The 27,480-nt window shown below is 53.7% G+C and overlaps 11 protein-coding genes across 11 annotated transcripts; 6 read left to right on the top strand and 5 right to left on the bottom strand.

Annotated features, from left to right (window-relative positions):
- Window positions 1-200: 200 nt before the first annotated feature.
- Window positions 201-1,697, bottom strand: SNOG_12029 (hypothetical protein; the record flags this gene model as incomplete). The annotated part of the gene is made up of 3 exons (XM_001802209.1): window positions 201-620; window positions 675-1,365; window positions 1,432-1,697. The coding sequence occupies 3 exons, from the start codon at window positions 1,695-1,697 to the stop codon at window positions 201-203; spliced, it is 1,377 nt and encodes a 458-aa protein (XP_001802261.1).
- A 623-nt stretch (window positions 1,698-2,320) lies between these two features.
- SNOG_12028 (hypothetical protein) lies at window positions 2,321-4,492 on the bottom strand. The gene is made up of 4 exons (XM_001802208.1): window positions 4,187-4,492; window positions 4,100-4,137; window positions 4,023-4,048; window positions 2,321-3,973 (listed from the first exon to the last, which is right to left on the bottom strand). Exons 1-4 carry the CDS (start codon window positions 4,256-4,258, stop codon window positions 2,502-2,504), a joined length of 1,608 nt encoding a protein of 535 aa, XP_001802260.1. The 5' UTR covers window positions 4,259-4,492; the 3' UTR covers window positions 2,321-2,501.
- A 228-nt stretch (window positions 4,493-4,720) lies between these two features.
- On the top strand, window positions 4,721-5,052 carry SNOG_12027 (hypothetical protein; the record flags this gene model as incomplete). The annotated part of the gene is made up of 2 exons (XM_001802207.1): window positions 4,721-4,808; window positions 4,934-5,052. 2 exons carry the CDS (start codon window positions 4,721-4,723, stop codon window positions 5,050-5,052), a joined length of 207 nt encoding a protein of 68 aa, XP_001802259.1.
- Window positions 5,053-5,594: 542 nt separating this feature from the next.
- On the bottom strand, window positions 5,595-5,857 carry SNOG_12026 (hypothetical protein; the record flags this gene model as incomplete). Its single annotated transcript, XM_001802206.1, has 2 exons — window positions 5,595-5,659; window positions 5,722-5,857. The coding sequence occupies 2 exons, from the start codon at window positions 5,855-5,857 to the stop codon at window positions 5,595-5,597; spliced, it is 201 nt and encodes a 66-aa protein (XP_001802258.1).
- Window positions 5,858-6,230: 373 nt separating this feature from the next.
- SNOG_12025 (hypothetical protein) lies at window positions 6,231-7,055 on the top strand (the record flags this gene model as incomplete). Its single annotated transcript, XM_001802205.1, has 2 exons — window positions 6,231-6,326; window positions 6,465-7,055. The coding sequence occupies 2 exons, from the start codon at window positions 6,231-6,233 to the stop codon at window positions 7,053-7,055; spliced, it is 687 nt and encodes a 228-aa protein (XP_001802257.1).
- A 110-nt stretch (window positions 7,056-7,165) lies between these two features.
- On the top strand, window positions 7,166-13,428 carry SNOG_12024 (hypothetical protein; the record flags this gene model as incomplete). The annotated part of the gene is made up of 3 exons (XM_001802204.1): window positions 7,166-7,344; window positions 7,397-12,706; window positions 12,756-13,428. 3 exons carry the CDS (start codon window positions 7,166-7,168, stop codon window positions 13,117-13,119), a joined length of 5,853 nt encoding a protein of 1,950 aa, XP_001802256.1. The 3' UTR covers window positions 13,120-13,428.
- A 231-nt stretch (window positions 13,429-13,659) lies between these two features.
- SNOG_12023 (hypothetical protein) lies at window positions 13,660-15,414 on the top strand (the record flags this gene model as incomplete). The annotated part of the gene is made up of 5 exons (XM_001802203.1): window positions 13,660-13,884; window positions 13,933-14,033; window positions 14,093-14,603; window positions 14,671-15,162; window positions 15,217-15,414. The coding sequence occupies 5 exons, from the start codon at window positions 13,660-13,662 to the stop codon at window positions 15,412-15,414; spliced, it is 1,527 nt and encodes a 508-aa protein (XP_001802255.1).
- A 799-nt stretch (window positions 15,415-16,213) lies between these two features.
- SNOG_12022 (hypothetical protein) lies at window positions 16,214-16,729 on the top strand (the record flags this gene model as incomplete). The annotated part of the gene is made up of 3 exons (XM_001802202.1): window positions 16,214-16,398; window positions 16,454-16,680; window positions 16,713-16,729. The coding sequence occupies 3 exons, from the start codon at window positions 16,214-16,216 to the stop codon at window positions 16,727-16,729; spliced, it is 429 nt and encodes a 142-aa protein (XP_001802254.1).
- Window positions 16,730-18,918: 2,189 nt separating this feature from the next.
- Window positions 18,919-20,019, bottom strand: SNOG_12021 (hypothetical protein; the record flags this gene model as incomplete). The annotated part of the gene is made up of 1 exon (XM_001802201.1): window positions 18,919-20,019. One exon carries the CDS (start codon window positions 20,017-20,019, stop codon window positions 18,919-18,921), a length of 1,101 nt encoding a protein of 366 aa, XP_001802253.1.
- A 1,327-nt stretch (window positions 20,020-21,346) lies between these two features.
- SNOG_12020 (hypothetical protein) lies at window positions 21,347-23,857 on the top strand (the record flags this gene model as incomplete). The annotated part of the gene is made up of 3 exons (XM_001802200.1): window positions 21,347-21,664; window positions 21,839-23,712; window positions 23,782-23,857. 3 exons carry the CDS (start codon window positions 21,347-21,349, stop codon window positions 23,855-23,857), a joined length of 2,268 nt encoding a protein of 755 aa, XP_001802252.1.
- Window positions 23,858-24,260: 403 nt separating this feature from the next.
- On the bottom strand, window positions 24,261-26,843 carry SNOG_12019 (hypothetical protein; the record flags this gene model as incomplete). The annotated part of the gene is made up of 4 exons (XM_001802199.1): window positions 24,261-26,116; window positions 26,166-26,497; window positions 26,549-26,598; window positions 26,647-26,843. 4 exons carry the CDS (start codon window positions 26,841-26,843, stop codon window positions 24,356-24,358), a joined length of 2,340 nt encoding a protein of 779 aa, XP_001802251.1. The 3' UTR covers window positions 24,261-24,355.
- Window positions 26,844-27,480: the final 637 nt, after the last annotated feature.

The following is a 27,480-nucleotide window of genomic DNA, read 5'->3' as shown; positions in this document are numbered from 1 at the left end:
ACTCCCCTTCTTCGTCTGCACCACAATCTGATCATGATCGTACGCAATATCCTCCCTCGTCGTATCCACCAACTTCGACCTCGGAAGGACCTTCATCGCCATAAGCGCCCCCATGACGTAAAGTTCGCAATAAGCCAAACTACACCACTTGTTAGCTCAACTCTCCACAAAACATTCCATCACCCCATCGAAGAATTGACTTACTCCATACCAATACACACCCTCGACCCCTTCCCAAACGCAATCAACCTCTTCTGCAGCCCCCAATTCTGACTGCCATTGTCATTGAGCCAGCGCTCCGGAATAAATTCATCCGGATCTGGAAACAATTGCGTGTCCCAGTGGTTGATCATGCTCGTCATGCCGATGGGCGTGCCGCGCGGGATGACCCACTGCTGGAAGTGCAGGTCCTCGGTAGGTGCGATGCGCGCGCTGCGGTGCGAGACGCCGGGCATCATGCGCAGGCATTCTTGCAGGATGGCCCAGAAATACGGGATTTGTTCGAGGGCGACCCAGGAGAGGGTGTTGGGGGTGAGGTTGGCGGCAGAGAGGTCGCGTCTTAGGCGGGCGTAGATTTCGGGGCGGGAGAGGAGGTGGTAGGATAGGACTGTTAGGATGGCCTGGATGGTACGAGGTTAGTATGTTGTAGATTTAAAGGGAGGAGGGGTATGTACGGCAGTTGTTTCGGTCCCTGCGAGGAGGAAATTGAAGCCTTCGCCGTTGAAGCGGTATTTCTCCTCCTCGGTGAGCCCTTTTTCGCCAATGACTTGTGCAAACACGCGTCCGTTTCCCGGATTTTTGAGCGCGGCAGCAATGTATCCCGGGATCGTGACGTTCATGACCTTGAAGATAGCCCGGACGTCTTCGCCCAGATAGTCTGCCATGAAGGGAAGGAGGTTTGCCATCTTGCGACCGAGAGCGTTATGCCGCATCATATACGCGCTTTTGAAGAACGAATCAGTCCAAGTCGCGAGATTTGGTGTCCAGCCTTCTTGAGCAACGAAGCCCATGCTTTCGCCAAAGGCGTACTGGCTGATGACATCTGCAGTGAAGCAATTAAAGGCGTCCTTGATGTCGAATTTCCCTTTACCAGCGCTCTTAAGCATTTTATCAGTAGTCAGCTGCGCGAATTCATGGACTTCATTTTCGAGTTTGAGCATCTGTTGGCGGGAGAAGAACTTCGCCAGTGGTGCTCTACGCACACGATGTAAATCATGCTCAACTGTACTGAATCCCGTGACGCTAACAGGCCCAGCGCCGCCAGTGTTGAGTTGATGAATCCATTTGTTTCTCGGGCGACTAGAGCCAGCGTATATTTCGTCGGTGAAGGATGGGTCAGAGCAGTGTAATTCGTCCGGGTTGATCCTATGCATACAATGTGAGACTCTTCCTTATACTTATGGCAGAGCACTATAGGTCGTTGTAACATACCTCACAATCGGACCGTATTGGTCGTGCATCTGCTTAATGACTCGGCCATAGCGTCCAACACACCACCAGTCATAGTACGCTTCGTAGAGGTAAGACGCGGCTGCGATCTTTGGTCCAGGAAAATGTACCAGTGGATGCAAAGGCGAGATGTTGTATAGGGCGATCACAACGCGATATCCAATCCATAAAGCGAAGAGCCAGAAGATGTTCGAGACTGAAAACATGGATGCAAGACCCTGCGAGATAGCTGCAGCAGAGTACTCCATATTGCCCATAGTAAATCGCTCGACCTCACAAACCGAGAAAAAGAAGTCAAGACAATCTCATAGCGAAATTTACTATGAGCACCATGGTTATCATGCAGCCCTAGATCCTTCGTGGAATCTGTTCCTACGCTTGTTGTACGCCCTGTCCTCGTATGTGGTAGTCTCATCCACATCTGCCGACTAAGGTTCTGTAAGCGCAATACAGAACTGCTGTCATTGGGTGTGGCATCCTCACGGTGAGCAAGGTGAGGCTACGCGGCAGTGCGTGCTGGGAAAAGTGCATGGGTTGAAGTGGGTTGAAGTGGGCCGAGTGGAGTCTGCCAGGTTCATGTGGACTATCCTTGCGGGCAACCTGCCTGTTCAAGTGAGCGGCATGGGGAACACGCCAAACGCGTCAGGGTACGATTGGCAAACGTGGTGACAAGGTTTTGGTAGAATGGTATTTGTTGATGGAATGGTGTTGCAAAGAGGGGAAATTACTGGCTGCACTACTAGAAGATGTGCTTTCTACACCGATGTAGGTGTACTGTGTCGCGGAGGTACAACGTATCTTCCTTCATCTCACGAACATGTTAGACACGTGCTGATCAATGGTTTGTCATTACAAGCAGAAGGCTTTAAGATGCGTTTCAAGGTGTGTTTTTTTCGTATTTACAAAATAGAGATTACAATGCGGTCTAACAATGCCAGACATATCCAGAACCATCAAGAACGATGGCCAAATGAAAACCTCAACACGCAAACCATGCTATCAAAGGACACCATGCCACGAGGGCGGACAAACATCAAGCTCTTACAACAAGATCATAGCCATACCGGAAGCCATGGCTCCGAGAACGTAGATGCCCATGCCGAATGAGCCAATGCTGAACGAAGGCACCGAGAGACCTGCAGCGGCACCGGCAGCGGCACCGGCAGAGCCGGAAGCAGCCGCACCAGACGCACCAGCCTGGGCACCACCGCTGACAACGCCGGTACCCTGAGCACCAGCAGCCTGGAGCAGAGTAGCGCAGCCAGAGGCAGAAGGAGTGGCGACAGCGGCCTTGGTGGTAGCCTTGCCCTTGAAGCCGCAGCCATTGGAGACAGCCTTGGCATAGGCGTTGACGGCGAAGGAAAGCTGGTCCTTGGCGGAGCACATGCCGTACGCACCGTAAGGACCGGAGGTAGCGTTCTTGTTGATGCCCTGGCAGTACTGGCCCTTCTTCTCACCACAGATGAAGCCGAACATGTCGCCGAAGTCCTTCTCTTGGACGTTGTCTGCAACAACGCAGCTGAGGGTCTCAACCATGCAGGAACAGAGAGGAGCATTGGCCGAAGGAGGAAGAGGGTCAGACTTGGTCTTCTCACTTGCCTTGGGTGATCTTTGGGGCAGGTCGCAGCAGCGGTGTTGGGTAGGGTTGTACTCGGACATTCTTGACGCCGACGGGAGTGGCCTTGGCGATCTCCTTTGGAGAGATTCTCGAAGTCCTTGTTGGTGGAAACCTTGCCGTTGTTGATGGAGGCGAGACCGAACTTGTTCTCCTCTTCGAAGTACATGTAGACAATACCACCAGACCAGACACCGGTCATTTGCTTGCCGTAGAGGGCGCCAACCTCAGTGAACAGACGAGGGCGGGGAGTGTTGCAACCGTACTCAGCGAAGAAGACGGGAACGTTGTACTTCTCGAACTCCTTGGTACGGACATCAAAGCCAGACTCTTGGAATGAAGAGTCACCGCACCAAGAGTAGATGTTGTAACCCCAGAAGTCGATGGCATCCTCCTTGTTACCGCAGTCGAAGTACGCGGACAAGTTCTCACGGATATCAGCGTCGTCGTTGGTAGCATAACCAACACCGACGGGGCGGTAGTTCTTGCTCTTGATGTAGGCCTTGGTGTCACGTACAGCCGCCTTCACGAAAGCGCTGGCAATAGTGTTGTTTGGCTGGTTGGAAACCTCGTTACCGGCGAAGAAACCGAGGGTGTTGTCGTACTTCATAAGCTCGTCCACAACCTGCGTGTAGCGTTCGTAAAGTGTGGTAGTCCAACCAGGGTCATCACGAATGATTGAGTTCTTGGGCTCAGACAAGTCCGCAACAACGTAGATGCCAGCATCAGCGAGCGCGTTCATGCAGGCCTTGTGGTCCTTTGAGGGATCGATGGCATAGACACGGATTGTGTTTGTCTGGATCTTCTTCAGGTACTCGATGTCGCGCTTGCATGCTGTCGCGTCGGCGAGCGGGTCGGTGATCTGGATGGTGCTCTCGGCCGATTGGGTGGTGTTGGAGTTGATTTCCTCTGCTTCATGTGAGCGTTTGACAGAGTGTCAGGGATTTGCAGCGCATACGTTGGTAGGCAACACCCTTCATGAAACTGAATAATCGTCAGTGATCGCTCAATCATGATGGTCGGGACTTTTCTTACAATTGAGTGCCATTGGTCTTGTAGAAGAACTTCTGGCCCTGAGCAGAGTTAGTGACCGCGTGCTCCCTACGCTGAACCACGGCATACCTTGATGACGATCGGGTCAATGGCGGCCTGGGCACCGACAAGAAGCGCGGCTGCAGCAAAGAGTCCGCGCATAGTGATAGCTGTTGAGTAAGACTGTTCCAAGATGTTCGTTGGTGTTGGCGAGTGCTTGGTGTTGAGGCGCCGAGATGTCAGGTCTTAGGGAGTGTTTGGAAGGCTGGTTGTTTGGGAAGGAGCGTGATGCAACAGCAGGCAAGGCTGTATGCAAAAAAGGATATTAACGGGAAAGTAAAGACCGACTGATAAAACGTGAAAAACCACTGTAGAAACAACTCTGAGGCAGCAGAGGTGAAAGAGCGTGAGGTCGTTCAAGCATTCGCCCAAGAAGGATCGGCGAAGGTTGTCATCCAACCCCTGACACTAACCCAGTTTCACAAATGTGGCTCGGGTCCGCCTTGGCTTCCCATTCAGCGCTTGCAGTGTGCATTTTAGGCTGCTGAGGAATGCCACCCTATGATTCTAAATGCTTGGAACAATTCACAACTTTCGATTTCGATAGATAGCTACTGAGGTATTATGCTTACGGAGTGCCTGCATACTGGTGCAGCAGGATTCCAACTCGATGCGGACTGGCCGGAGGAACAGACGCAGGAACAGTGGACGCGTAAGTCAAATCTCCTGACCCCACCGAAAGCCGCTCTGCCGCGAGGTGCCGTGGATCCGCAGTTCTAAATATGATCTGTCTCATGTTCCAGAAGTCACGTTTCGCAGCCTCTGTGCTATGTCAAGCTCCCCAGAAGACGGTGCTTGGAACATTGGAAGCCTCCCACGAGCCAGCTCGAGTCACGCGCGAGGCTTTCGGTATCGCAAAGTTCCACAACAGCCACCGCGGAGGCCTCGTTACCTGAAGTGACGGAGTCCAGCTGGAACAAATTGTGGCGAAGTCGCAAGCTGCAACGCGCCATTGATCTACCACACCACTAGAGGGGAGCTGTGCGGCGTAGACTTTCGCCCTGGCCGTCGATTGGGTGCAGAACCTTCAGTCGCCGCATCAGGACATGGCGTGAGCGCTGGAAAAAGAAGCTGAGAGAAAGGCTGTGCGCTAGGAATGATCTGCAGACAGCACACGCGACCTCTCGATAGGCATGCACAGCGAGCAGGATTCGAACGATATTTGTAGCCGCGCTATGAGAGTACACCCAACACGGGCAGACGAGCCATAGCCTACCTACGTGAGACCAGGGGTTGCAGTTTGCATGCATTCGCAATCACGAATTAGTCTAACCGGCTTACACTCTAAATCCGTCGCTTTGTAACAGGGCGTAGGCCTTGAATTCAAAAAGTGGAAACAAGGCAGTCTAATATAGCTCGCATTAAGCACAATCGATGCCAGTGCGAAAGCTTGCAGCAAGTAAATTCGTCATGCAGCGGCTTTGAAGAAGTCCCTCAATCAATCCGCAGGCGTAGCCCAGGGGGCAGATTCTGCAGCAACAGGCGGCGGCGGGTGGCCCAAAGCTGGTCGGATCCTTCTCACAGATACCGCGAATGTCGAGGAGGAGGACGGTAGGAGTACGTACCTGGGTTCCGGTCACCGGTGTTGGTCCGGCGCGACTCGCCCGTCTCAACAGTTCGCTGTTGGCCATCAGCCCCCTTTGCTTTGCGACACCAAGAGCCGTTGACCAGGATGAAGCGGGAACAGCGCCACGTTGTCATTGGCTCGTGGGCGGCAGCGGTAGGGCTTTGGTGTTATCGCTATCGCTCCGTCTGCTAGCCGGCCGTCGCTGACAGGCCAATCCCTATCCTGGCCCGTCGGTTTCTGTTTGAGGATCCGCCGCCCTTTCGCCATGCGCCGTCGCTTGTCGTGGGTCGTGACGTGGATGGCAGGCGGAGGCCATGATGGACCGGGCAACGGATGCATACACAGCGCAGCCGGAGGGCAGAGAAGAGGTCATCAAGGCGAGTCGTGATTGTTCTCCAACCTCAAAGCGGACCGTGTCGTCCTGTTCGGGAGCGTCGATTATCGATATGCGGACGATCGGATCCCAGGACGATGGTTTTTTTAGAAGCTGCTGTCTGGGTCCTCAGCATGTCGCCACCGCCGACAAAGAACACATGTGAGGGCTGTGGACGCGACATGACTACCAACAATGCTGCAGAGACGATCACAGCACATCATCATAGAGTATGTAGATTCCAACAGCGCAGTGAATCCCATCGTAATGTGCATCCTGCCGTGCTGTTTTTAAAGTGGCGACTTGCAATTAGCCAGACGTGAATGCTAGCGAGGGCACCCCCATGCACACCTGGGCAGCGCTGATAGCCCATGATTGACCTAGCGCCAGAGCTTGGCGAGTGGTGCGCCTCTGGTTTTCAGGGGAAACTCCTCAAAAGGTCTTTGCCTGCCCTTTGCATTCCAACCGTCGCTCCTTCTTCCCCAACCTCTCCGACTAACCCGCCAGTTTCTTCTTCCCCTACCCTGCCTCTCGTTTCCCGTGAGGCCTCGTTGCGGAAGCCCACCAATCCAATCCGAGGGGAGAGCTGTGCTGCCCTGTTTTTTACAGTTCGCCCAGCTGCAGCAAGCGCCGATTCGCCGCGCGTCTCCTCTGGCAACCACTCCAACTACGGCTGCGTCTGCACCATCCGCTCTTTTGCATCAAAACAACCACCCCAACACCAATTCTACGGCAGGCACGATCCGGTGACTCTTGTCCCACCTCGACACGGTCGCTCCCGGGGTAAACACACCACGCCCGTTTCACACTGCCCGCCAATTGCCTCCCTCGCTCCCGCGTCAACACTCGTTCACCACCACACCCGCACGCCTGCCACCGCAGCAATTACCTCTACATCCATCTGCGGCTGCTCCAATACGAATAATTCAACTTTGTCGCGCCTAATGCCCATTGTTTGAGGTACGCACTTCCGACAGCCCGTGTTTCAGCACGCGGCTCCCGCACGTCCCTTCAGACTGTTGACAGCTTGTCTCACAGGCTCCACATCGAAATCTAATCACTCCCAAAGATGTCCGGACATCCGCAGGGAGGCCAATACGACGACGGCTACGGCCAGACTCAGCCTCAAGGCCAGCACGCCCAGCAAGGCCAGGATGGCTATTACCACGACGACCAGGCGTATGGCCAGTATCACGACGATGCTCGCGGCCATGGCCAATACCAGCAAGATGCTTATTATGATGAAAAGTGAGAAACTCCCGATTCGCACTCGATTCGCACGATTGCTAACTAGCCACAGCAGCGGTTATTACGACGGCCAGCATGGACAACAGAACGGCTATTACGACGATCGCGGTGGCCAGCAGGGTTACCAAGACGAGTATTATGACAACCAGTACTACGACCAAGGAGGCGCCCAAGAGGGTTACGGCCAGCAACCTCGCCGCCGCCCTCACGACTCCGAGGAAGACTCGGAAACCTTCAGCGACTTCACAATGCGTTCTGACGTCGCTCGGGGCGCCGACATGGACTACTACGGCCGTGGCGACGAGTCTCGCTACAACAGCTACGGCGAAGGCATGAACCGCGGTTACCGACCACCCTCGTCTCAGGTCTCATATGGTGGCAACCGATCATCAGGCGCTTCCACGCCCATCTACGGCATGGACTACCAAAATGCCCTCCCCGCTGGCCAGCGCTCGCGAGAGCCGTACCCCGCATGGACTGCTGAAGCCCAGATCCCTTGCACCAAGGAGGAGATCGAGGACATCTTCCTCGACCTCACCGCCAAATTCGGTTTCCAGCGTGACAGCATGCGCAACATGTACGACCACTTCATGACGCTCCTCGACTCCCGAGCGTCTCGCATGTCACCAAACCAGGCTCTTCTGTCTCTCCACGCCGACTACATCGGTGGCGAGAACGCCAACTTCCGCCGCTGGTACTTTGCCGCTCATCTCGACTTGGACGATGCCGTGGGCTTTGCCAATATGAACCTTGGAAAGGCGAACCGCAGGACTCGCAAGGCCCGCAAGGCAGCGAAGAAGAAGGCTGGTGAGAACCCAGATAACGAGCAAGAAACTCTTGATGCCTACGAGGGCGACAACAGTCTTGAGGCCGCCGAGTATCGCTGGAAGACGCGCATGAACCGAATGTCGCAGCACGACCGTGTGCGCCAGATTGCTTTGTACCTCTTGTGCTGGGGTGAGGCCAACCAGGTGCGCTTCATGCCGGAGTTGCTTTGCTTTATCTTCAAGTGCGCCGACGACTACCTCAACTCACCGGCTGGTCAAGCTCAAACCGAGCCCATTGAGGAGTTCACCTACCTGAACACCATTATTACACCGCTGTACCAGTACTGCCGTGATCAAGGTTATGAGATTCAGGACGGCAAATACGTTCGTCGTGAGCGTGACCACTCCTCTATCATTGGTTACGACGACATCAACCAGCTTTTCTGGTACCCCGAAGGTCTCGAGCGCATTGTGTTCGAGGACAAGTCTCGCATTGTCGACCTGCCTCCCGCTGAGCGATACGCGAAGCTCAAGGATGTACTATGGAAAAAGGTCTTCTTCAAGACATACTACGAGCGCCGCTCTTGGTTCCACATGATTGTCAACTTCAACCGTATTTGGGTCATCCATTTGACAACTTTCTGGATGTACACTGCCTACAACTCGCAACCGGTCTACACAAAGAAATACGAGCAACAGATCGGCCAAACCCCACCCAAGGCGGCTGTCCTTTCTGCCGTCGCTCTTGGCGGTACCATAGCCTGCATAATCCAAATCGCCGCCACCTGTATCGAATGGTGTTACGTCCCTCGTAAATGGGCTGGTGCTCAGCACTTGACCAAGAAGCTTTTCTTCCTTCTCGCTGTATTCGCCGTCAATCTTGCACCCAGTGTGTACATCTTCGGTCTCGATAAGCAGATCGGCACTATTCCGAATATTTTGGGAGGTGTTCAATTTGCTATTGCCTTGGTCACCTTAGTCTTCTTCTCGGTTATGCCACTAGGTGGTCTGTTTGGTAGCTACTTGACGCGCAACTCTCGCAAGTACGTCGCAAGTCAGACGTTTACCGCAAGCTACCCACGTCTCAAGGGCAACGACATGTGGATGTCTTATGGTCTATGGGTACTGGTCTTTGCTGCGAAGCTGTCTGAGTCCTACTTTTTCTTGACTCTGTCGATCAAGGATCCTATCAGGATCTTGTCCCACATGAAGAAGCCAGCTTGTCTAGGCGATGCCATCATTGGCGATATCCTTTGCAAGTACCAGCCACGAATTTTGCTCGGTCTCATGTACTTCATGGACTTGATTCTGTTCTTCTTGGACTCCTACCTATGGTACATCATCGCCAACATGTTGTTCTCCGTATCTCGGTCCTTCTACCTCGGTGTTTCCATCTGGACTCCCTGGAGGAACATCTTCTCCCGTCTGCCAAAGCGTATCTACTCAAAGGTCTTGGCCACTACCGACATGGAGATCAAGTACAAGCCCAAGGTCCTCATTTCCCAGATCTGGAATGCCATCGTCATCTCCATGTACCGCGAGCATCTCCTTGCCATTGACCATGTCCAGAAGCTCCTTTACCACCAGGTGCCATCTGAGCAGGAGGGCAAACGCACTCTCCGCGCACCGACGTTCTTCGTGTCCCAGGAAGATCATTCATTCAAGACCGAGTTTTTCCCCGCCCAGAGTGAGGCTGAGCGCCGTATCTCTTTCTTCGCTCAGTCGCTTTCTACGCCTATTCCTGAGCCTCTCCCGGTCGACAACATGCCTACCTTCACCGTCATGATTCCTCACTACGCCGAGAAGATTCTTCTCTCGCTCCGTGAGATCATTCGCGAGGATGAGCCTTACTCTCGTGTCACCCTCCTGGAGTACCTGAAGCAGCTCCACCCTCACGAGTGGGACTGTTTCGTCAAGGACACGAAGATTCTTGCTGATGAGACTTCGCAATTCAATGGTGATGACGAGAAGGGCGAAAAGGACACCGCTAAGAGCAAGATCGACGATCTCCCCTTCTACTGCATTGGTTTCAAGTCTGCCGCCCCAGAATACACCCTCCGAACACGTATCTGGGCTTCCCTTCGATCTCAGACTCTGTACCGCACCATTTCTGGTTTCATGAACTACAGCCGTGCGATCAAGCTCCTTTACCGCGTTGAGAACCCCGAGGTCGTCCAGATGTTTGGTGGAAACTCTGACAAGCTCGAGCGTGAGCTTGAAAGAATGGCCAGGCGCAAGTACAAGATTTGTGTCTCTATGCAGCGTTACGCCAAATTCACCAAGGAGGAGCGCGAGAACACCGAATTTCTCCTCCGTGCCTACCCCGATCTGCAGATTGCATACCTCGACGAGGAGCCGCCTGCCACTGAGGGCGAAGAGCCACGCATCTACTCTGCTCTCATCGACGGACACTCCGAGATTATGGACAATGGCATGCGTCGCCCCAAGTTCCGCGTCCAGCTTTCTGGCAACCCTATTCTCGGTGACGGCAAGTCTGACAACCAGAACCACTGCATTATCTTCTACCGCGGCGAGTACATCCAGCTTATCGATGCTAACCAGGACAACTACCTGGAAGAGTGTCTGAAAATCCGTAGTGTCCTCGCCGAGTTTGAGGAAATGACTACCGACAACGTCTCGCCTTACACTCCCGGTATCCCGAACCCTAACTTCAACCCTGTCGCCATTCTCGGAGCCCGTGAATACATTTTCTCTGAGAACATTGGTATCCTCGGTGATATCGCTGCTGGTAAGGAACAGACATTCGGTACCATGTTCGCTCGTACTCTGGCTCAAATCGGTGGTAAACTCCATTACGGTCATCCTGATTTCCTCAACGGTATCTTCATGACCACTCGTGGTGGTGTTTCCAAGGCTCAGAAGGGACTGCACTTGAACGAAGATATTTACGCTGGTATGAACGCTCTACTCCGTGGCGGCCGCATAAAGCACTGCGAATACTACCAGTGTGGTAAGGGTCGTGATCTTGGTTTCGGCTCCGTTCTCAACTTCACCACCAAGATTGGTACTGGCATGGGCGAACAGATGTTGTCCCGCGAGTACTACTACATGGGTACTCAGCTGCCTCTCGACCGCTTCCTGTCCTTTTACTACGCCCATCCTGGTTTCCACGTCAACAACATGTTCATTATGTTGTCGGTGCAGTGCTTCATGTTCGTTCTTCTCAACCTCGGTGCCCTCAACCACGAGACCATTCTCTGCCAGTTCGACAAGGACATTCCTGTCACCGATCCTCAATGGCCCAACGGTTGCGCAAACTTGGTCCCTGTATTCGACTGGGTCACTCGTTCTATTGTGTCCATCTTCATCGTGTTCTTCATCTCTTTCATCCCTCTTACGGTGCAAGAGTTGACAGAACGTGGTTTCTGGCGCGCTGCAACCCGTCTGGCTAAGCACTTCTCTTCTGGATCGCCTTTGTTCGAAGTTTTCGTCACTCAGATTTACGCAAACGCCCTCCAAACCAACTTGTCTTTCGGTGGTGCTCGCTACATTGGTACTGGTCGTGGATTTGCCACTGCCCGTATCCCCTTCGGTATCCTGTACTCTCGATTCGCCGGACCATCCATCTACCTTGGAGCTCGATCTCTCATGATGTTGATCTTCGCCACTATCACCGTTTGGGGACCTTGGTTGATCTACTTCTGGGCGTCCCTGCTGTCACTGTGCTTGGCTCCCTTCATCTTCAACCCCCACCAGTTCTCGTGGGACGACTTCTTCATCGATTACAGGGAGTACCTACGCTGGTTGTCTCGTGGCAACACTCGTTCGCACAGTGCTTCATGGATTGGATACTGCCGCCTGTCGCGTACGCGTCTCACCGGTTACAAGCGCAAGGCTCTCGGAGACCCAACCGCCAAGCTCTCTGGAGATGTTCCACGTGCGGCCTTCACCAACATCTTCCTTAGCGAAATTATTGGCCCGCTTGTCCTCGTCGCAATCACCATCATCCCATACCTTTTCATCAACGCTCAGACTGGTGTAAACGATGAGCGCGACTCGTCAAACGAAAAGCAGGGTATTGGCAACCCCAGAAAGTCTGGTGCTCTTGTCCGTATCGGATTGATTGCCCTTGGACCTGTCGCCATCAACGCCGGTGTCTTGCTTGGCTTCTTTGCCCTCGCATGTTGTGCTGGTCCTCTGCTCAGCATGTGCTGCAAGAAGTTCGGTGCCGTCCTTGCTGCCATCGCTCACGCCATCGCAGTCATCATGCTCATGGTCTTCTTCGTTGCCCTGATGCTCTTGGAGGGTTTCAGCTTCCCCAGGGCTCTTGCTGGCATGATTGCAGTGGTTGCCATTCAGCGATTTGTCTTCAAGCTTATCATCTCGCTTGCACTTACCCGAGAGTTCAAGAGCGACACCTCCAACATCGCGTGGTGGACCGGAAAGTGGTACACCATGGGATGGCACACCATCTCTCAGCCTGGCCGTGAGCTTCTTTGCAAGATTACGGAGCTCGGCATGTTCGCCGCCGATTTCATCCTCGGTCACGTCTTGCTCTTCTTCATGCTGCCAATCTTGCTCATCCCATATGCCGACAAGTTCCACTCGGTCATGCTCTTCTGGCTACGACCCAGGTATGTTCCACCCCTCGCCTTTCCTTTGATTATCGCTAACATGAACCAGCCGACAAATCCGTCCTCCTATCTACTCGATGAAGCAGACCAAGTTGCGAAAGCGCAGAGTCATCCGCTATGCCATTCTCTACTTCTTCCTGCTCATCATCTTCCTTGTCCTCATCGTTGGTCCCATTGTCGCTGGCAGGTTCCTTACCTTGTCATTCCTCAAGGATCTGCCCATGGAAATCATGCAGCCGACCGGTTTCAGCAACAACGATACCAAGTCAACACCCACTGGCTCATGTGTTCAAGGCAAGTGCCCCGAATACCAAGGTGGCGGTGCCACTGGTGGAGGCGGTGGTGGCGATGGTGGACAGGCAGCAGAGACGACGGATCCGGCAGCTCGTTTCCGCCGATACATGGCCTACTAAAAGTACGATGATTTGTCGGTGGACAGTTGTCCCTATCTTGCGTTGTACAACACAGGGGGATCACGAGCATGGTGACTTCGAAAGTCCCATTATGATTGTAATATCCAGCATATCATTTTTCCTTTCCTTTTGGTGTCGGGGCGGAACGATCCCTACCTCGACTTTCTCTCTTTTTGAAACCTACACCCGGCAGAAGGGTTGGGTTGATTGCACATATACTACGCTGGGTTTTTTGGGTTGACACGGCGAATATGTTAGAAGAGAGCGAATTGCATACAGATAAATATATGGATGTCTTAATGCCAACTATTGTTCTACATTTCCATGTTCATCATCCTTGGTGTCTCGGTCGTGAAAAGATATAGTGGACTCGCAGGGTATGCGCTGTAGTCAGACACGCGAGAAAGTGAAACGAGTGATTGCAGGGTGCTGACGTCTTGGGCTTGACCTCCGCGCTTCGCCGCAGACCCCCGAAACTCGATGTTAGAATTGTTGTCTACCACCACCACTCTCTAGCAACCCTGCCACTCCTTTGCCGCCATGGATCTACACGAAGTACAAGATGCAACCGCGCGTTTCTTTAACGACGTGAACGCGCAGTTCCAGCGCATCCCCGGTTCCGCCATCGCCGTGCGCTACATCAAGTCCAGCTACCAGAACGACCCCGTGCGAAGCGCAATTGAGCTGTTCTTGTTCCTCTTCGCTGTCAGGTACTTGCTTGCGCCCAAGTATAGTACACAGAAGAAGGTGCAGCTTACGGACGCGGTATGTTTTGCAGGAGTGGTAGAAAGTGCTCGCTGACCGCTGGAATAGGAGATTGATGAATTGGTCGAGGATTGGACGCCTGAACCACTTGTCGCGCCGCCGACTGCGCATGAGGAACTGGATAATGAGAAGAGGCCTGTTATTGTGGGGTATGAGTCTTGGGATCCTTGGAGAAGGCGTGAGGGTGGAAATGCTGACGCTTGTACAGCCCGACTGGACCGAAATCGAAGCTTTCGAATGGCCGTACCGTTATGAATCTCGCATCGTACAACTTCTACAACTTCGTCGCAAACGAGTCACTCAAAGAGAAGGCTATTCAGACTCTTCGCACATACGGTGTAGGACCTTGTGGTCCTCCTGGGTTCTACGGCACACAGGATGTACACATGAAGACGGAGGCAGATGTAGCAGCACATCTTGGGGTTCCCGCATGTATCATCTACGCGCAGTCGTTCTCTACCATTTCCAGCGTCATTCCATCGTTCTCCAAGCGTGGAGACATCATCGTCGCGGACAAGGCGGTCAATTATGCAGTCAGGAAGGGTATGCAGATTAGTAGAAGCACTATCCGGTGGTACGAGCATAACGACATGGAGGACTTGGAGAACGTGTTGAAGAAGGTCGTCAAAGAGCAGGCGAAGAAGCCTCTCACACGACGATTCATCATTACCGAAGGACTGTTTGAGAACATTGGTGATGTGGTCAACCTGCCCAAATTGGTATGTTCAAGACACCCCAAGATCGCAAGCACTCTTTCAACGTGACTATTTGCTAACTGCTGAAAAGGTGGAACTCAAGCTCAAGTACAAGTTCCGCCTCATCCTCGACGAAACCTGGTCCTACGGCGTGCTCGGCCGCACCGGTCGCGGCGTCACGGAAGCCCAGAACGTCGACGCAGCCGAAGTCGACATGATCATCGGCTCGCTATCCGGTCCTCTCTGCGCAGCTGGCGGTTTCTGCGCCGGCAACGAAGAAGTCGTAGAGCACCAGCGCATTTCCTCCGCATCGTACACATATTCCGCCGCTCTTCCCGCTTTACTCTCGACGACTGCTAGCGAGACCATTTCGCTGCTGCAAGAACAACCAGATATTCTGATGACATTGAGGGAAAACATCAAGGCTATGCGCGCACAACTGGACCCCAGGAGTGACTGGGTGAAGTCGCAGAGTGCGAGCGATAATCCAATGCTGCTGCTTACGTTCAAGCCTGAAGTTGTCGAGGCAAAGAAGCTCAGCGTGGAAGATCAGAACCAGATTCTCCGCGATGTTGTTGACGAGGTAAATACGTCCACTCCCCCTTTCGCACCTCCTGCCACTAACACATGGTTGTAGTGTCTAGCGAACGGCGTCTTGATCACGCGCCTCAAAGCCTTCCCTCTGGGCCTCGGAGTTAACCCACGAGACGCGGGGTGGCAGCCTCAGCCTAGCCTGAAGGTGTGTGTCACCAGTGGGCTGACGAAGAAGGAGACGGAGAAGGCGGGGACGGTTATTAGACATGCGATTACGAAGATGATTAGTAGGAGGAAGTAGAAGACGGCATGTTGGGAAGCGTTCGGGTGGCACGATGCATTGGGAGGTATGATGGTGAATTGAGCTTCTTTGTATAGATATTGGAAAGTAGATGTTCGACGTAATGTTAATACTGAATACGACATGAAAGATGCCTATTGGCTGTGTGCCTTCTGCCACCATGTGAGAGTATGTCGGAACGCAACATGGCCATCGTGCTGTTGTGACAAAATATGACGTCACGAAGACGCTGGAATCGAGAAGTGTCTGCATATGCGGACTTGTGCGAAATTGTTATCGTATTTATTCTTGAATCCGGTTCCTGGTGTTGTTGTTGCCGCGGCCAACCATCGCAATTAGCCAGCCACTTTCCCATCCCAGCCATCGTGTTATGCGGAACATCAAGCCGAGTCCAATTCTACTACCAAACCTCCTATCGTACGACTAGGACTCTGTACGTTCTTCACTACAATCGCATTACCTTCGCACATCTGCGCCGTGTAAAAGCGCACCTCTGCAACCTCGGCAGCACGCTCGCTACACGACAGACGTCATACGCCTGCGCCCCCGTACGCTCCCCACGGACTCGAAGACCAGCGCCGCAAGCCCTTCGCACGGATTAGACAAGAGCCTGGAGAAACAAGGAACGCAAGCCAAAAGCGCCAAGTGTGTACGCGCATTGAGCGGATAAACGGCAACGTGCATTTGCAGGGCAGGAGGCTCAACACCCACGCCCAGTCCAAGACATCGACCAGCAGAAACAACGACTGCGCACACGACGACGTACCTCGCACCAGTCGCATCCCTACACACACACACAATGGCGCGCGCAGGCCACTCCGGCACCGTCGTCGGCTCCGCCGTCGTCGTCCGCGAGAAATACTACTGGCCAGACCTACAACTGAACATCTGGACGATTGTGATGCTGGTAACGGCGGGCTTGATATTAGGCGTGAATGCGCAGTTTATGCAGATCCAGAGTCAGATGGGATTGGGGACGCCTTGGTAAGTCCATCCACCTACAACTACAAGCTGGGATGGGATGCTGACGCATTCACAGGATCATGCCTTATGGTGTAACCGTCGGCGCGCTCGCGATCTTCTTCCTCATCATCGAAATCGTCTTCATCGCCCAACGCCGCTTGCTTCCGGGCACCATGATGCTGTTGTCCTTCATCCTACTCGTGCTCTTCATCGCGGGCATCATCGGAACCGCGATACAGCTGTTCGCAGGCCCCAATATCAATAATCTGTGCAATACGTATGTGTTTAACAACGCAGCCGATGGTGTGAGTTTAAATACCTTGGCGTATTTGCAGCAGAGGAATATTTGTGAGTTTGGATTGTGCGTGTTTGAGTTGTGAGGGTAGGGCTAACGTGAGAGATAGGTCAGTGCTGGCAAGCGGAATTCGCGTTTTGGATTATTGGAACGGTGTTTTTGGTGTGGATGATGGTTATGGCCAGCCAGGTCAATTCGAATCAGTACACTTGAGTGAGAGCTGGTTTGGGTGACATGGTTGCGCAACGGCCACTGGGGGTTTTTCAATTTCTCTGTATATCCACTTTATTCTGTTTTAAGTACGTATACATGAAGACACGGCGGAGCGGAGCGGAGGCGTCAATGGTTTGTTTATGAGATACCGAAGCATGACATGATAAGGGAGGGAAGATCGGGCTTTGGAAGCGCAAGATAATGTGCATCCGGGCATATGTTGCAAGGACATGCGATTAGGCCTGATGGATAGTATATAGTTACATTAAGACATTCACACAACACTACGAAGAACCAAACAAAGCAATTGTACACAGTAGAAGAGCCCCTTGGACTTCAGTATCTAAATCAAGTCCCAAGCCTCAACACTCAAAATCTAGATAGCGCATGAATCATCAAGCAGAACCAATTCCACAATTCCATCCAATCCCAAAACCCTCTCCTATTCCCACTTCCCCATCCAGCAATCCCCTTACCCCAGCCATCTCGCTCACCGAGATGGCGAAAACGCACTAAAGGCGAACGCCACTATCTGCTGGCCTCCGCTGCGCGCCACCGGAGCACGATACGGAAGCGCTCGCTTGGAGTAAGTAATCCAGGCCACGCCGCGTCCAATTTACCAACATCAGGCTGTGCGCCAAAGTATGGCCGAAAGCAGGTTTGCCTCGACAAGAAAGACTGGGGTATGTTGGATTCCCGACCTATACATACATCGAACTCTAGAGAACTCGAGGTAACAATTTCTGGAGGCTGGAATATACTCATTCGTCGCCGACTCATCCCCCCCCCCCATCCCAAAAGCCACACGTATCTAGGTCGTTTCACATCTCCAAAGTCTCCAGCTCCTCGCGCCGTCTCCTCACCAACCACCAACGCGCGAGCTTAATTCCCGAAAACGCACCAGCCACACGTCCCGGGATCGCCCCTGGCGACGCAATCGTCGATCAGCCGTACCGCTTACTCATGTGCTGTTACAATACGACTTTGTGCGCTTGCGTGCCCCGATGGAGTCTAGCATGCCAGGAACGCCTGGTCGATCGCAGCCAATGGCGCCGACGCGAATCTTGCGCGTGTCGCGTTGCAGCGCGTCGCTTCTTTGTCTGAGCAGCGTGATTGGGTAAGGATGATGTCAAATGGCAGAGTCTAAAGCGCGGGAAGGGAGAAGGAGGGGTAAAAGTAAAAAGTATCCTGGTAGAGGATTTCCGGCTCCAGCCTTATGAGATGAGTCTTGGTTTTTTCAGGTGCGGTTTCGGAGGGGAAGGGAATGCTTGCTCGAAATGAGGGAGAGCGTGAAGGTGTGAGCTTTGCTGCAGGATGAATTGATTGATCTGCAAAAAATCACATCGTCATGGAGAGATGATGCCTGGTTAGTACTTCGCTTGCCATGTTGCTGACATCTGGTTAGCATTCCGCATGCGTGGATGGCGGACCTTGCATGCGACGATCCACAAGTAGCGTAGCCTTAGTCCCTTCTCCGGGAGCGTGTCCCGGATCGAAATACTCGTTATAGATTCGATACGAGTAAACAGATGAGAAGATGCAGCAGGTTGGCGTGGTATTGTTCAGTTTGGTAAATCTGTTTTGATTATTTGTCTATCTGATATAATGGGTTGACGTGCGCTTGCTGCACACTCACCGCTTGTGTACCCGATCGTCTGCTATGCCGTAGTGTGCTGTGCTGTGCAAACAAACAAAAAGCCAAAGAGCTACAATACAATCGCTGAATGAATTGCTCCGATATGGGTATGTGGGTAATATGTGGTACAAAGCGCTTCTGTGGCGCTGGCCGGATCTCGCCGCCGACGGGGAATGAAGCGACGATATTCAAAAAAGCGTTTAATCAAGTAGGAGACAGTGGGGCAGTCAATGCATACGGTCGCGAATAATTCTGATACCTCCTCTGAACGCCATGCTTTTGCCAGAATTGATACAAAGGGAAGTGATGTGCAGTTGCAGCGACAGGTGATGGGATGCTTTGATCGTTCAGTGTCGTGACGAGTTCGTTAATCGTCTTGTCGTGGGTGTGATGTTTCTCATGACACTAGTTCGCCTCCTAGGTCCATACCGAGGCCATCAACTTTGCCGATGTGTGCGCTCATGCGCGGACTCTCCCCAGTGGGGGGATGGAGGTTCTCAAAATTGAGACGACGTCGGGCCTCGCGGACGGCAGCGGGCGTTCTGGGTCCACCAGCAATCGGTGTGCGGTTCCAGTTTCCATTGACCTGAGCTGGGCTCGGCGACATGTTGAGAAATTCGGCAAAGTTGAGGTTGGTGGAGGGGGTCGCAAGGCCAAAGCCAGCGTATGCTGCACCACCACCAGGGGTCGACATCATGGATGAAGGCAGAGGTGTCTGCTTGGAAGGCGGCGTAGATGGTGCCAGCATCTGGTGCTTTCCCGAGTCGGCGCGGGCTGGTGTGGGGGATGTAGCGAGGTACATGAGCAAGTTGGCATCGTCGTCGCCATTCTTGCCTTCGCGGGCGGCACCGGCAGCATTGAAGCCACTTTGTCGCAGACGAGCTGAGCGAGCGACATCTGGGGGCGGTGTGCGCGGCGCTTGCGGTGGCGACAGTCGACGATGGGAGCGGTTGATTTGGAAGGATGTGATGGGCAGATCTTCGTCGTCGTCTTCGGACAGGAGGGGCGAGCGAGGATCGGGCACGGTCGATGTCTCGGATACAAAGGACAAGCTCGGCACATGTGTGCGGCCAAAACGAGCGTGTCTGCGATGGTATACGGGCGACGACTCGGGCAGCTGGAAGCTGTTCTTCCAGTTGCTGGATGCCGTCGCCGAGCGCACTTTGTTGCGGGTGTGGTTGCTGGATGCCGGATACCTCGACTGGTCCAAGCGCGGCCGCTTGCTCTGGCTGTGACTGCTGCCGGCTCGACTCGCTGAGCGACGCACATGGTCTGAAAATATGGGAGCTGCGAGTGGAGAGGAGTCGAGCACGCCAGGATGGTAGAAGCGCTCGGATACGCTCGAGGCATCCGACATTGTTTCGTTGCTGGAGCCGGGGCGCTTACGCTTGAGCTCCACATCGACGACGGGCTCAATGGCATCCAGACTGAGACTCTCCCAGCCATTCTTGATCTTGACGTTGGCCAGAGCGAGGCGGTTCTGCAGCGTGCGGGTCATCTACACAGGACAGTGTTAGCATGCACCGCCCTAGGGGCCTCGGAGGAGGGAGAGATGGACCTTGGAGACCTGAGCCCGGCGCAAGACTTTGCTGGCGACCTCATCTTGTTCGGCCATGGTGGAGAGTTTGGATGTCGGGGGTCAGAGTGGAGATCAGAGGTTGATAACTTCTGGCAGACGTCTCACGGCGGTTGCGGCTGGCGAAACACACATGGGCCTGGAGCTGAGGTCACGGCAGCAAGGAATGTGAGGAGGGGATGGAAGCAGTTAGCCCGACGTCGACAACCGCACAGGCCCAATCGTGTCAGGGCTGCTACCAGAGGCGCTTTAAGTGCAGGAAACAATTAGTTCCGAGTCCATAGCGGGCTGGTGGCCGGCGCTGGAGCCTTTGGATTGCTCTTGGACGTTTGGCGAGCAACAGGGGGGACGGCTGTTTTAAAAGCTGAGTAAATTACAGCCGCGAAACATTCCCACCATGACCACCCCTGCCCTTATCGCCAGCGGATAGGCTTCAAAGGCCCCGAGTATTACGCATGTGAGAGCGGCGAACTGGCCATGGCATCGCACGACTTTGTATGCATATGCATACAATCGGTCTGCGCAGGTGGTCACCGTAGCGGCAGTCACGTCGCACTGTGGCGATATATCGATATATCATGCAGGCAGCCGTCAACCTTCAGAGTCTTCAGCTGCCGCTCCCTTCCATGGTTGACTTCATGTACGAACATGTACGGGAGGCACTGACAGAACGGAACGTGTGGAGTCGTCGCCAGCATGCCCAACGTGTACGTGCGCAAGCCAACGGTTGCGGCTGTCTTCGGGGTCTTGGCAGATAACGTCACTCGTGCAGCTTATCATCTGTGTACCTGCGCAACAGTGGTTGGATATAGAAGCTGTAATTACAAGTCAATCGCTGCACCTCTCTGCTTGTCGCGTGTCGCTCCTTCTGCTGCTCTCCGTCGGTACAGAAAGCAGCTCCACTGTCTCGCAGCAAGACCAATCTGGCCGTGCCTTTTTCCCTAGCTCCAAGTGCATGCCAAATCCCCCAGCAGCAGCAGCACGCTCCAACATTCCAACCTCTTACCCTCGCTTCCGACTCGAGCATCTTCTGGCACCACTCGTTTGCTTGCTTTGGACAACATAATCACCAAACTATTGCCATTGTCACATTCACAATCCGTGTTCCCACCTGCAGCGTCACCGCGCTGCATTACGCGTCCTCCGTGATAGCTTGCTCATACCTGGCCTGCTTACTCTCCGCCGGCCGTCGCTCGTTACCCATATGTCTGCATAGGATTCACCATCACAACGCCGCACCATACCGGCCATGCCTTCTTTCCTCCACCGCCTGCAGCGAAGGAGCAGCCGCCCTGCGACTGCTAAGCCGAGTGGGAAGCATGACGAACCATACCCAGACGACCATGCTAATGGGCACAACGGAAATGGCGTCTCCCATCGCGTATCTTCCTCAACCTTGAACTCGTCGCGGGTTGGAGGCTCAGACCCGTCAACAACGCCAGCAACGTCCACCACGGAAGACAACGTGGATCAGCCCAAGACACATGGCCCGACACCGCTGCCTATGCGCTCGCCAACTCGGGCGCAAAGACCTGGCGCCGACCCTGTCAAGCGCTACAGTATGAATGTGAGTACGGAGAACGCCTCGCCAGAAGTGCACTGACAATTGTGCGTAGGGACTGTCCTCTTACGTTTCGAATGGCTCGCATAGCTCTGTCAACAAATCTTCCTTGCTTGCGCCGCGCGTCATATCCATTTCAGATGGCTCTTGGGTAGGTTTACACTCCGATCGGTCAGACAGCCCCTAATTGTCTCGCAGGTGCATCAGCAAGTGCTTCTCATATTCGGACAGATCGGTGAAACAACGAACAAACCGCTGGACGGCTCACTTACGGTTAACCACCATCAGGGCCGATTCCCACCCACTTGCTGGCCGGTACACGACTCCTACTTCAAGGCCCTCGTTCACCTCGAGCCTGGATGGAATCGCATACGCCTCGATTTTACCTCGCCCAAAATATCGTCCGGCAACACCTCTGTGCCTAGTCATGCTACCTTCATGAACATCAATTACCTCCCCTTGAATCAGTCTCCACCTCTTCAGCTTGCTATCATCCTTGGTCACGATTCCCCAGGGACATACGATGCACCACCAGAACGGATACAGCGTGAAGGCAACGGGTTGGAGCTCGCCATCAAGAAGTTTCGCATGGCGGCATATCTGTGGCAAGCATTCACTGGCGAGCAGATGAATCGCTATGGCTTTGGCAGACGTTGTTTTAGATTCGAAGACGCCTGGGAGCCGGGTACACTGAGTTACCAAGATTGGGGCAATACTGAGTACCGAACACAGGCGAAGATACACGTCATACGTTCGAAGCGAAGCGTCGCAGAGATTCGGGATCTTGAACGCGCTCAACAGTACGGACCTGGATCGAGGAAGGGTGAGCTCTTCGATATTGCCGCGGAGGCGGTCAAGGACTACTTTCACATCGCACCAGGAAGCAAGCAATACGTTTCGTGCATGTTTCTGGACTCAACATGGGACACTCAAGAGAAAACAATTCGCGGACATGCCGCGCTGGGTGGAGGCATGGCAGAGTTGGGACTGGGCATATTCGGCTCACAAGCGCTGCACAGCTACCCGTCTAGCATCGAAGAGGTGTTCCAAGCTTTCCATGACTGCACCCGAACGGATACTGCTTTTGTCGCGAACGACTGCGGCGAATCCGGCAGCAACTGGGAGGCTGCAAACATTGGAATTGGTGCGCATCTCCACGAAACTGGTCACCTCTTTGGTTGTCCTCATCAAGAATCTGGTGTCATGTTGCGCGACTACGTAACGTTCAACCGCACCTTTTCCTGCCGCGAACCCTACTCCACCCGTACGAAATCACCTGGCCAAAGACTAGTGCTTCCGCCAGACGAATGCAAATGGCACCGACTGGATGTGCTACGTTTCCGGTTCCACCCCTGTTTCCGGATACCAATTGACGGCAACGTCAGTGGCGATGGCAGTGTACAAGTGTGGACAGTCGATCCTGGCCAGGGTGGTGTGATTGCCACATCGAAGTCAGGCATTGCTTGGGTCGAATTGTATGCCGAGGGCGACGACGTGTGCCACCACTGGCGAGAATTCCCTGAAGTAGATGGCCAGTACCCGCGGCAGGTTGCACTAGACGAGACCGCTCTCCGCGGTGATCTCGGCAAGGACAAGCAAAAGTCGAAGCTTAAGGTCGAGGTCTTCTCGGCCGGTGGAGGCTCCCACATTATCGAGGATTTCAGTCGACTCGCAAACCAGAAGATAGCTCGCGTCAAGATGCCTGGCGGACGTTTTGGTTACCGAGGTAGCAAGCTTGGTTACTCCCAGATGGAGGGCTCACAACCACATGAGGTAATCTTGGACAGTGCGCACATCTCCACTAAACTTCTTGTGGCCATCAAGGTCTATCACGGCAATGCGGTAGATGGACTAGAGTTTATATATGAGGACGCCACGAGCCAACTCTTCGGTAAGCGAGGTGGTTCGCCAACCGACTTCACGCTTGACACGCGAAAAGGTGAGCTACTCTTGGGCTTTGCACTGCGTGCGGGGCTTTGGATCGATGGTCTACAAATCTTGACAAGTCTGGGGCGGAAGAGTGAGTGGTTCGGCAACGCAAATGGCGGCAGCGGGTAAGTACAATCGCAAGTTCACTATCGAAACGTACTAACGAGTCCAAGACACACCTTGATTCCTCCAAGAGGTTACACCATCGGTGGCATCTCAGGATCGAGCGCCGCATGGCTGGATGGCTTCGCTCTGATTATCACGCGTTGAAGCAAAACATACACATGACCTACACACAACAAACCTCCGTTGCATTACTGCTCGCGCCAGCCACAAACACACGTGTCCGAAAACAGGGGTTCGGACGAGCATAACCACATGTATCAGTAACATGTTGGGCACGCATCTTGGTTAGCAGTATACCAAGACGTAGATTACCTTTCCAGCACACATTGCATGTCATGGCAGCATAGGGAGTATCAGGCGTATTTTGGACAGAATCAGTACCATTGTATGGATGGTACGAAGGGTAATGTTGGCAAGCTAAGAATAGCTTGGAGAAGATGAGGGCATCATAGGAAGTATTGATCATCAAATGAAACCTACGAAACCTACGCATAGATGTGGGACTTGTGCTCGCATCACTTGCATGTATTGGGGCTTATGTTGTCATTGCATTCGTTCATTTTGTGTCTTGACAAGTAACATGCGGTTTTGGAAATGCCGAAGCTCTCATCACATCATCGCCTCATATGCTCATATCAATGCCTAAAACACATTCTCCACCTTCCGCTCATCCCTCAACTTGCACAACTTCTCCACCGCCTCATCCAGCGGCACGATCTCGCCTCTCTGCTGCGTCGCCTGATCATCTCGATTCCGCCAGTTCACCGCGCGCGCCTTCTGTTCCTCCGCGCCCACCACCATGATGAAGTTATACAAACTCAACTGCGCCGTGCGGATCTTCTTCTGCATCGTGTTTCCGCTCACGTCAATGTCGGCGTGGAACTTGTTCTTGCGCAGCACGGCCTGCACTTCCTTGACGTAGTCGTTTGCACTGGGCATCACAGGGATGACCATGACTTGTCGGGGAGACAGCCAGAAGGGCCAGCGGCCGGCGAAGTGCTCGGTGATGATGGCGATGAAGCGCTCAAAGGAGCCGTAGATGGCGCGGTGGATCATGACGGGGCGGGCATAACCGGGCTGTGGGGGTTGGATTTTCTTGGGGGCATTGGGGTCTGCGGCTTCTTTCTTCTGCTCGACGGGGGCGGGGGCGTCCTTGGGTGCGGGCTCCTCTTTGGCCTTTTCTTCCTTGGGCTTGGCGGCGGCGACTTCCGAGGTCATGTATTCGAGCTCGAACTGGTTGGGGAGTTGGAAGTCGAGCTGGATGGTGGCGCATTGGAATTCGCGCTTGAGCGCGTCTGAGATGGTGATGTCGATCTTGGGGCCGTAGAAGGCTCCGTCACCGGGGTTCAGCTCCCACTGGCCTCCGCCCTCAGCTGTAAATTGGTTCAAAGCTTCGGTGAGCTTCGCCTCTGCCTTGTTCCACGTCTCGACCTCGCCGAGGAAACCGTCGGGGCGTGTGCTCAGCTTCAGCTTGAAGGTGAAGCCGAACTTGCCGTAGACGGCGCGGAGGAAGTCGAAGAGTCCGAAGATTTCCTCGGTGATCTGGTCCTGGGTACAGAAGATGTGGGTATCGTCCTGTTGGAAACGTCGTACACGTGTAAGACCTGTGAGCGCACCGCTAGCTTCGTTGCGGTGCAGGACACCGAAATCGGCCATGCGGATTGGCAACTCTCGGTAACTTCGCTCGCGGTGCTTGAAGATCAGGGCGTGACCTGGGCAGTTCATGGGCTTGAGTCCCCACTTCTCCTTCTCCACGTCGAATGTGAACATGTCCTCGTGGTAATGCTGCCAATGGCCCGAAACCTTCCACAGCGCCGAGCTGTACATGTTTGGTGATTGGACCTCTTGGTAACCGCGGTTCCAGTACTCTTCTCGGAGGAAGGCCTGTAGTGTGTTGAAAATGATCTGACCATGCGGTAGGAAGAAAGGTGAACCGGGGCTAGCCTCGTGGAAGAAGAACAGCTCTTGTTCCTTGCCGATCTTGCGGTGGTCGCGCTTCGCCGCCTCTTCGAGGAACTTGAGATGAGCTTGCATGGCATCCTTGTCCGGGAACGAGACACCATAGATGCGCTGCAAGCTATCGTTGTTGGCATCGCCAAGGAAGTATGAGGCAGAGTTCTTCATGACCTTGAACTGCTTTATCCTGCCAGTGTGCGGTACGTGAGGTCCTCGGCAAAGATCGATAAGCGGTCCGTTGCGGTATACGGTTGTGGAGGTGCCGTCTGCGATTTTGTCCTTGATGATGTGCTGTTTGTAGGGGTTCGACTTGAACATCTCGAGCAAGTCTTCTTTTGACAGGACTAGGCGCTGGAATACCTGCTTCTCCTTGACAATGTTGTTGACGATGGTTTCGAGGGGCTTGTAGTCTGCCTGTTCGACAGCAGCCTTTTCTGGTAGCGCCATCTGTGTGGTTGTTAGCCAATGCTAACGAGTGATGGTCTCCATTCCTTACCTCGTAGTAGAAGCCATCTTCAACTGGAGGACCAATGCATAGGTCACAGCCAAATCTACGCTCCGATGCTTCTCCCAGAATATGTGCGCTGGAGTGCCAAAAGACCTTCTTGCCCTCTGGGTCGTCAAATGGCAGGAGCTCAAGCTTGCAGCTCTTCTCCAATGGTCGCTCCAGATCCCACAGCGTCTCTTCGGGTGTGCCTTTGTCGAGACGCGCGATCACCGTGCGCTCGAACAAGCTCTTGCTGATGCCTCGGGCAATGTCTGCTGGGCTAGTCTCCCATGACTTGCCCTCAATGATCTTTCCGTCGCCAAGTGAGATGTTGATGTTCTCTGTCGCATTTCGTTAGAGCTATGACGTGCATTCAATGCGCAGTAGGCTACCTCGTGGTTTCTGGGCGATCTCTTCATCGTACTTCGCCTTGAGCTTCTCACTGAGAACTATTAGCTTAGTACCCCCAGATGACATCATCTCAGCTTACAAGATCTGTACGCGATGGTCGATATAGGCCGGTGCTGGGTCAAGCATCAGAGGACGACCATCTGCGTCCCCTCCCTTGGCTTTCTTTTCCTTCTTGGGCTTCGGCGCCTTTTGTTCTGCCTTCTGTTCTGCGGATACTGCAAGATTCTTCACACCTTCAACCGCCTGGTTGACAGCATCTTTGACCGCTTCCGCCATGCTTGCTGTCTTATGTCGAGTCGGAAGCGGAGTGTGGTGTAATATAAGGGCAGCTCTGAGTCAGGCAATGCGCCAAGTGCAATCACTTTAGATCTGGAAGATCTCGTGATTAAAAAAGGATCTGGTGGTTTGAAGTGATCCCAAATGAGTGCAAAGAATCAAGTCTAAGGACAGTCACTACTGGATCAAAGCTACAATTTTGGAACCCCTCGGCGCGCGACAGCCCACCATAGGTCTTGGCAAGTGCACTGGTGGGGTTCCTGCCCAAGGATCTGTCGGCAAAACGTGGCGCCGATTGGTCGCGTTTTTCCTCGAAGATTTCTTTCGCGAACTTCCAACTCTAAGCTACGAGAAGGTCCAGCTCCGCATCCCGATTGCACACAACACATCGCACACAACATGTCTTTCCGTGGTACACCTCGTGCAGGCCGAGGCGGCAGTTTCGGCGGTTCAAGGGGCGGATTCACTCCCCGTGGAGGTGTGTAGCACTGGCGCAGAAGCTCTGCAGGAGCTATAGCTGACCCATGAGCAGGACGCGGTGGTTTCGGAGGAGAACGTTCGTTCGGGCCCCCAGACCAGGTTTTCGGTATGCGCGTCTCTATCGCACTGCAGTGGCGCAGCTAATAGCCTTTCAGAG

The sequence above is a fragment of the Parastagonospora nodorum genome (assembly GCF_000146915.1).
Source record: "Parastagonospora nodorum SN15 chromosome Unknown scaffold_21, whole genome shotgun sequence".
Taxonomy (NCBI): Eukaryota; Fungi; Ascomycota; class Dothideomycetes; order Pleosporales; family Phaeosphaeriaceae; genus Parastagonospora; species Parastagonospora nodorum.
This window is presented reverse-complemented; position numbering and strand designations above follow the sequence as displayed.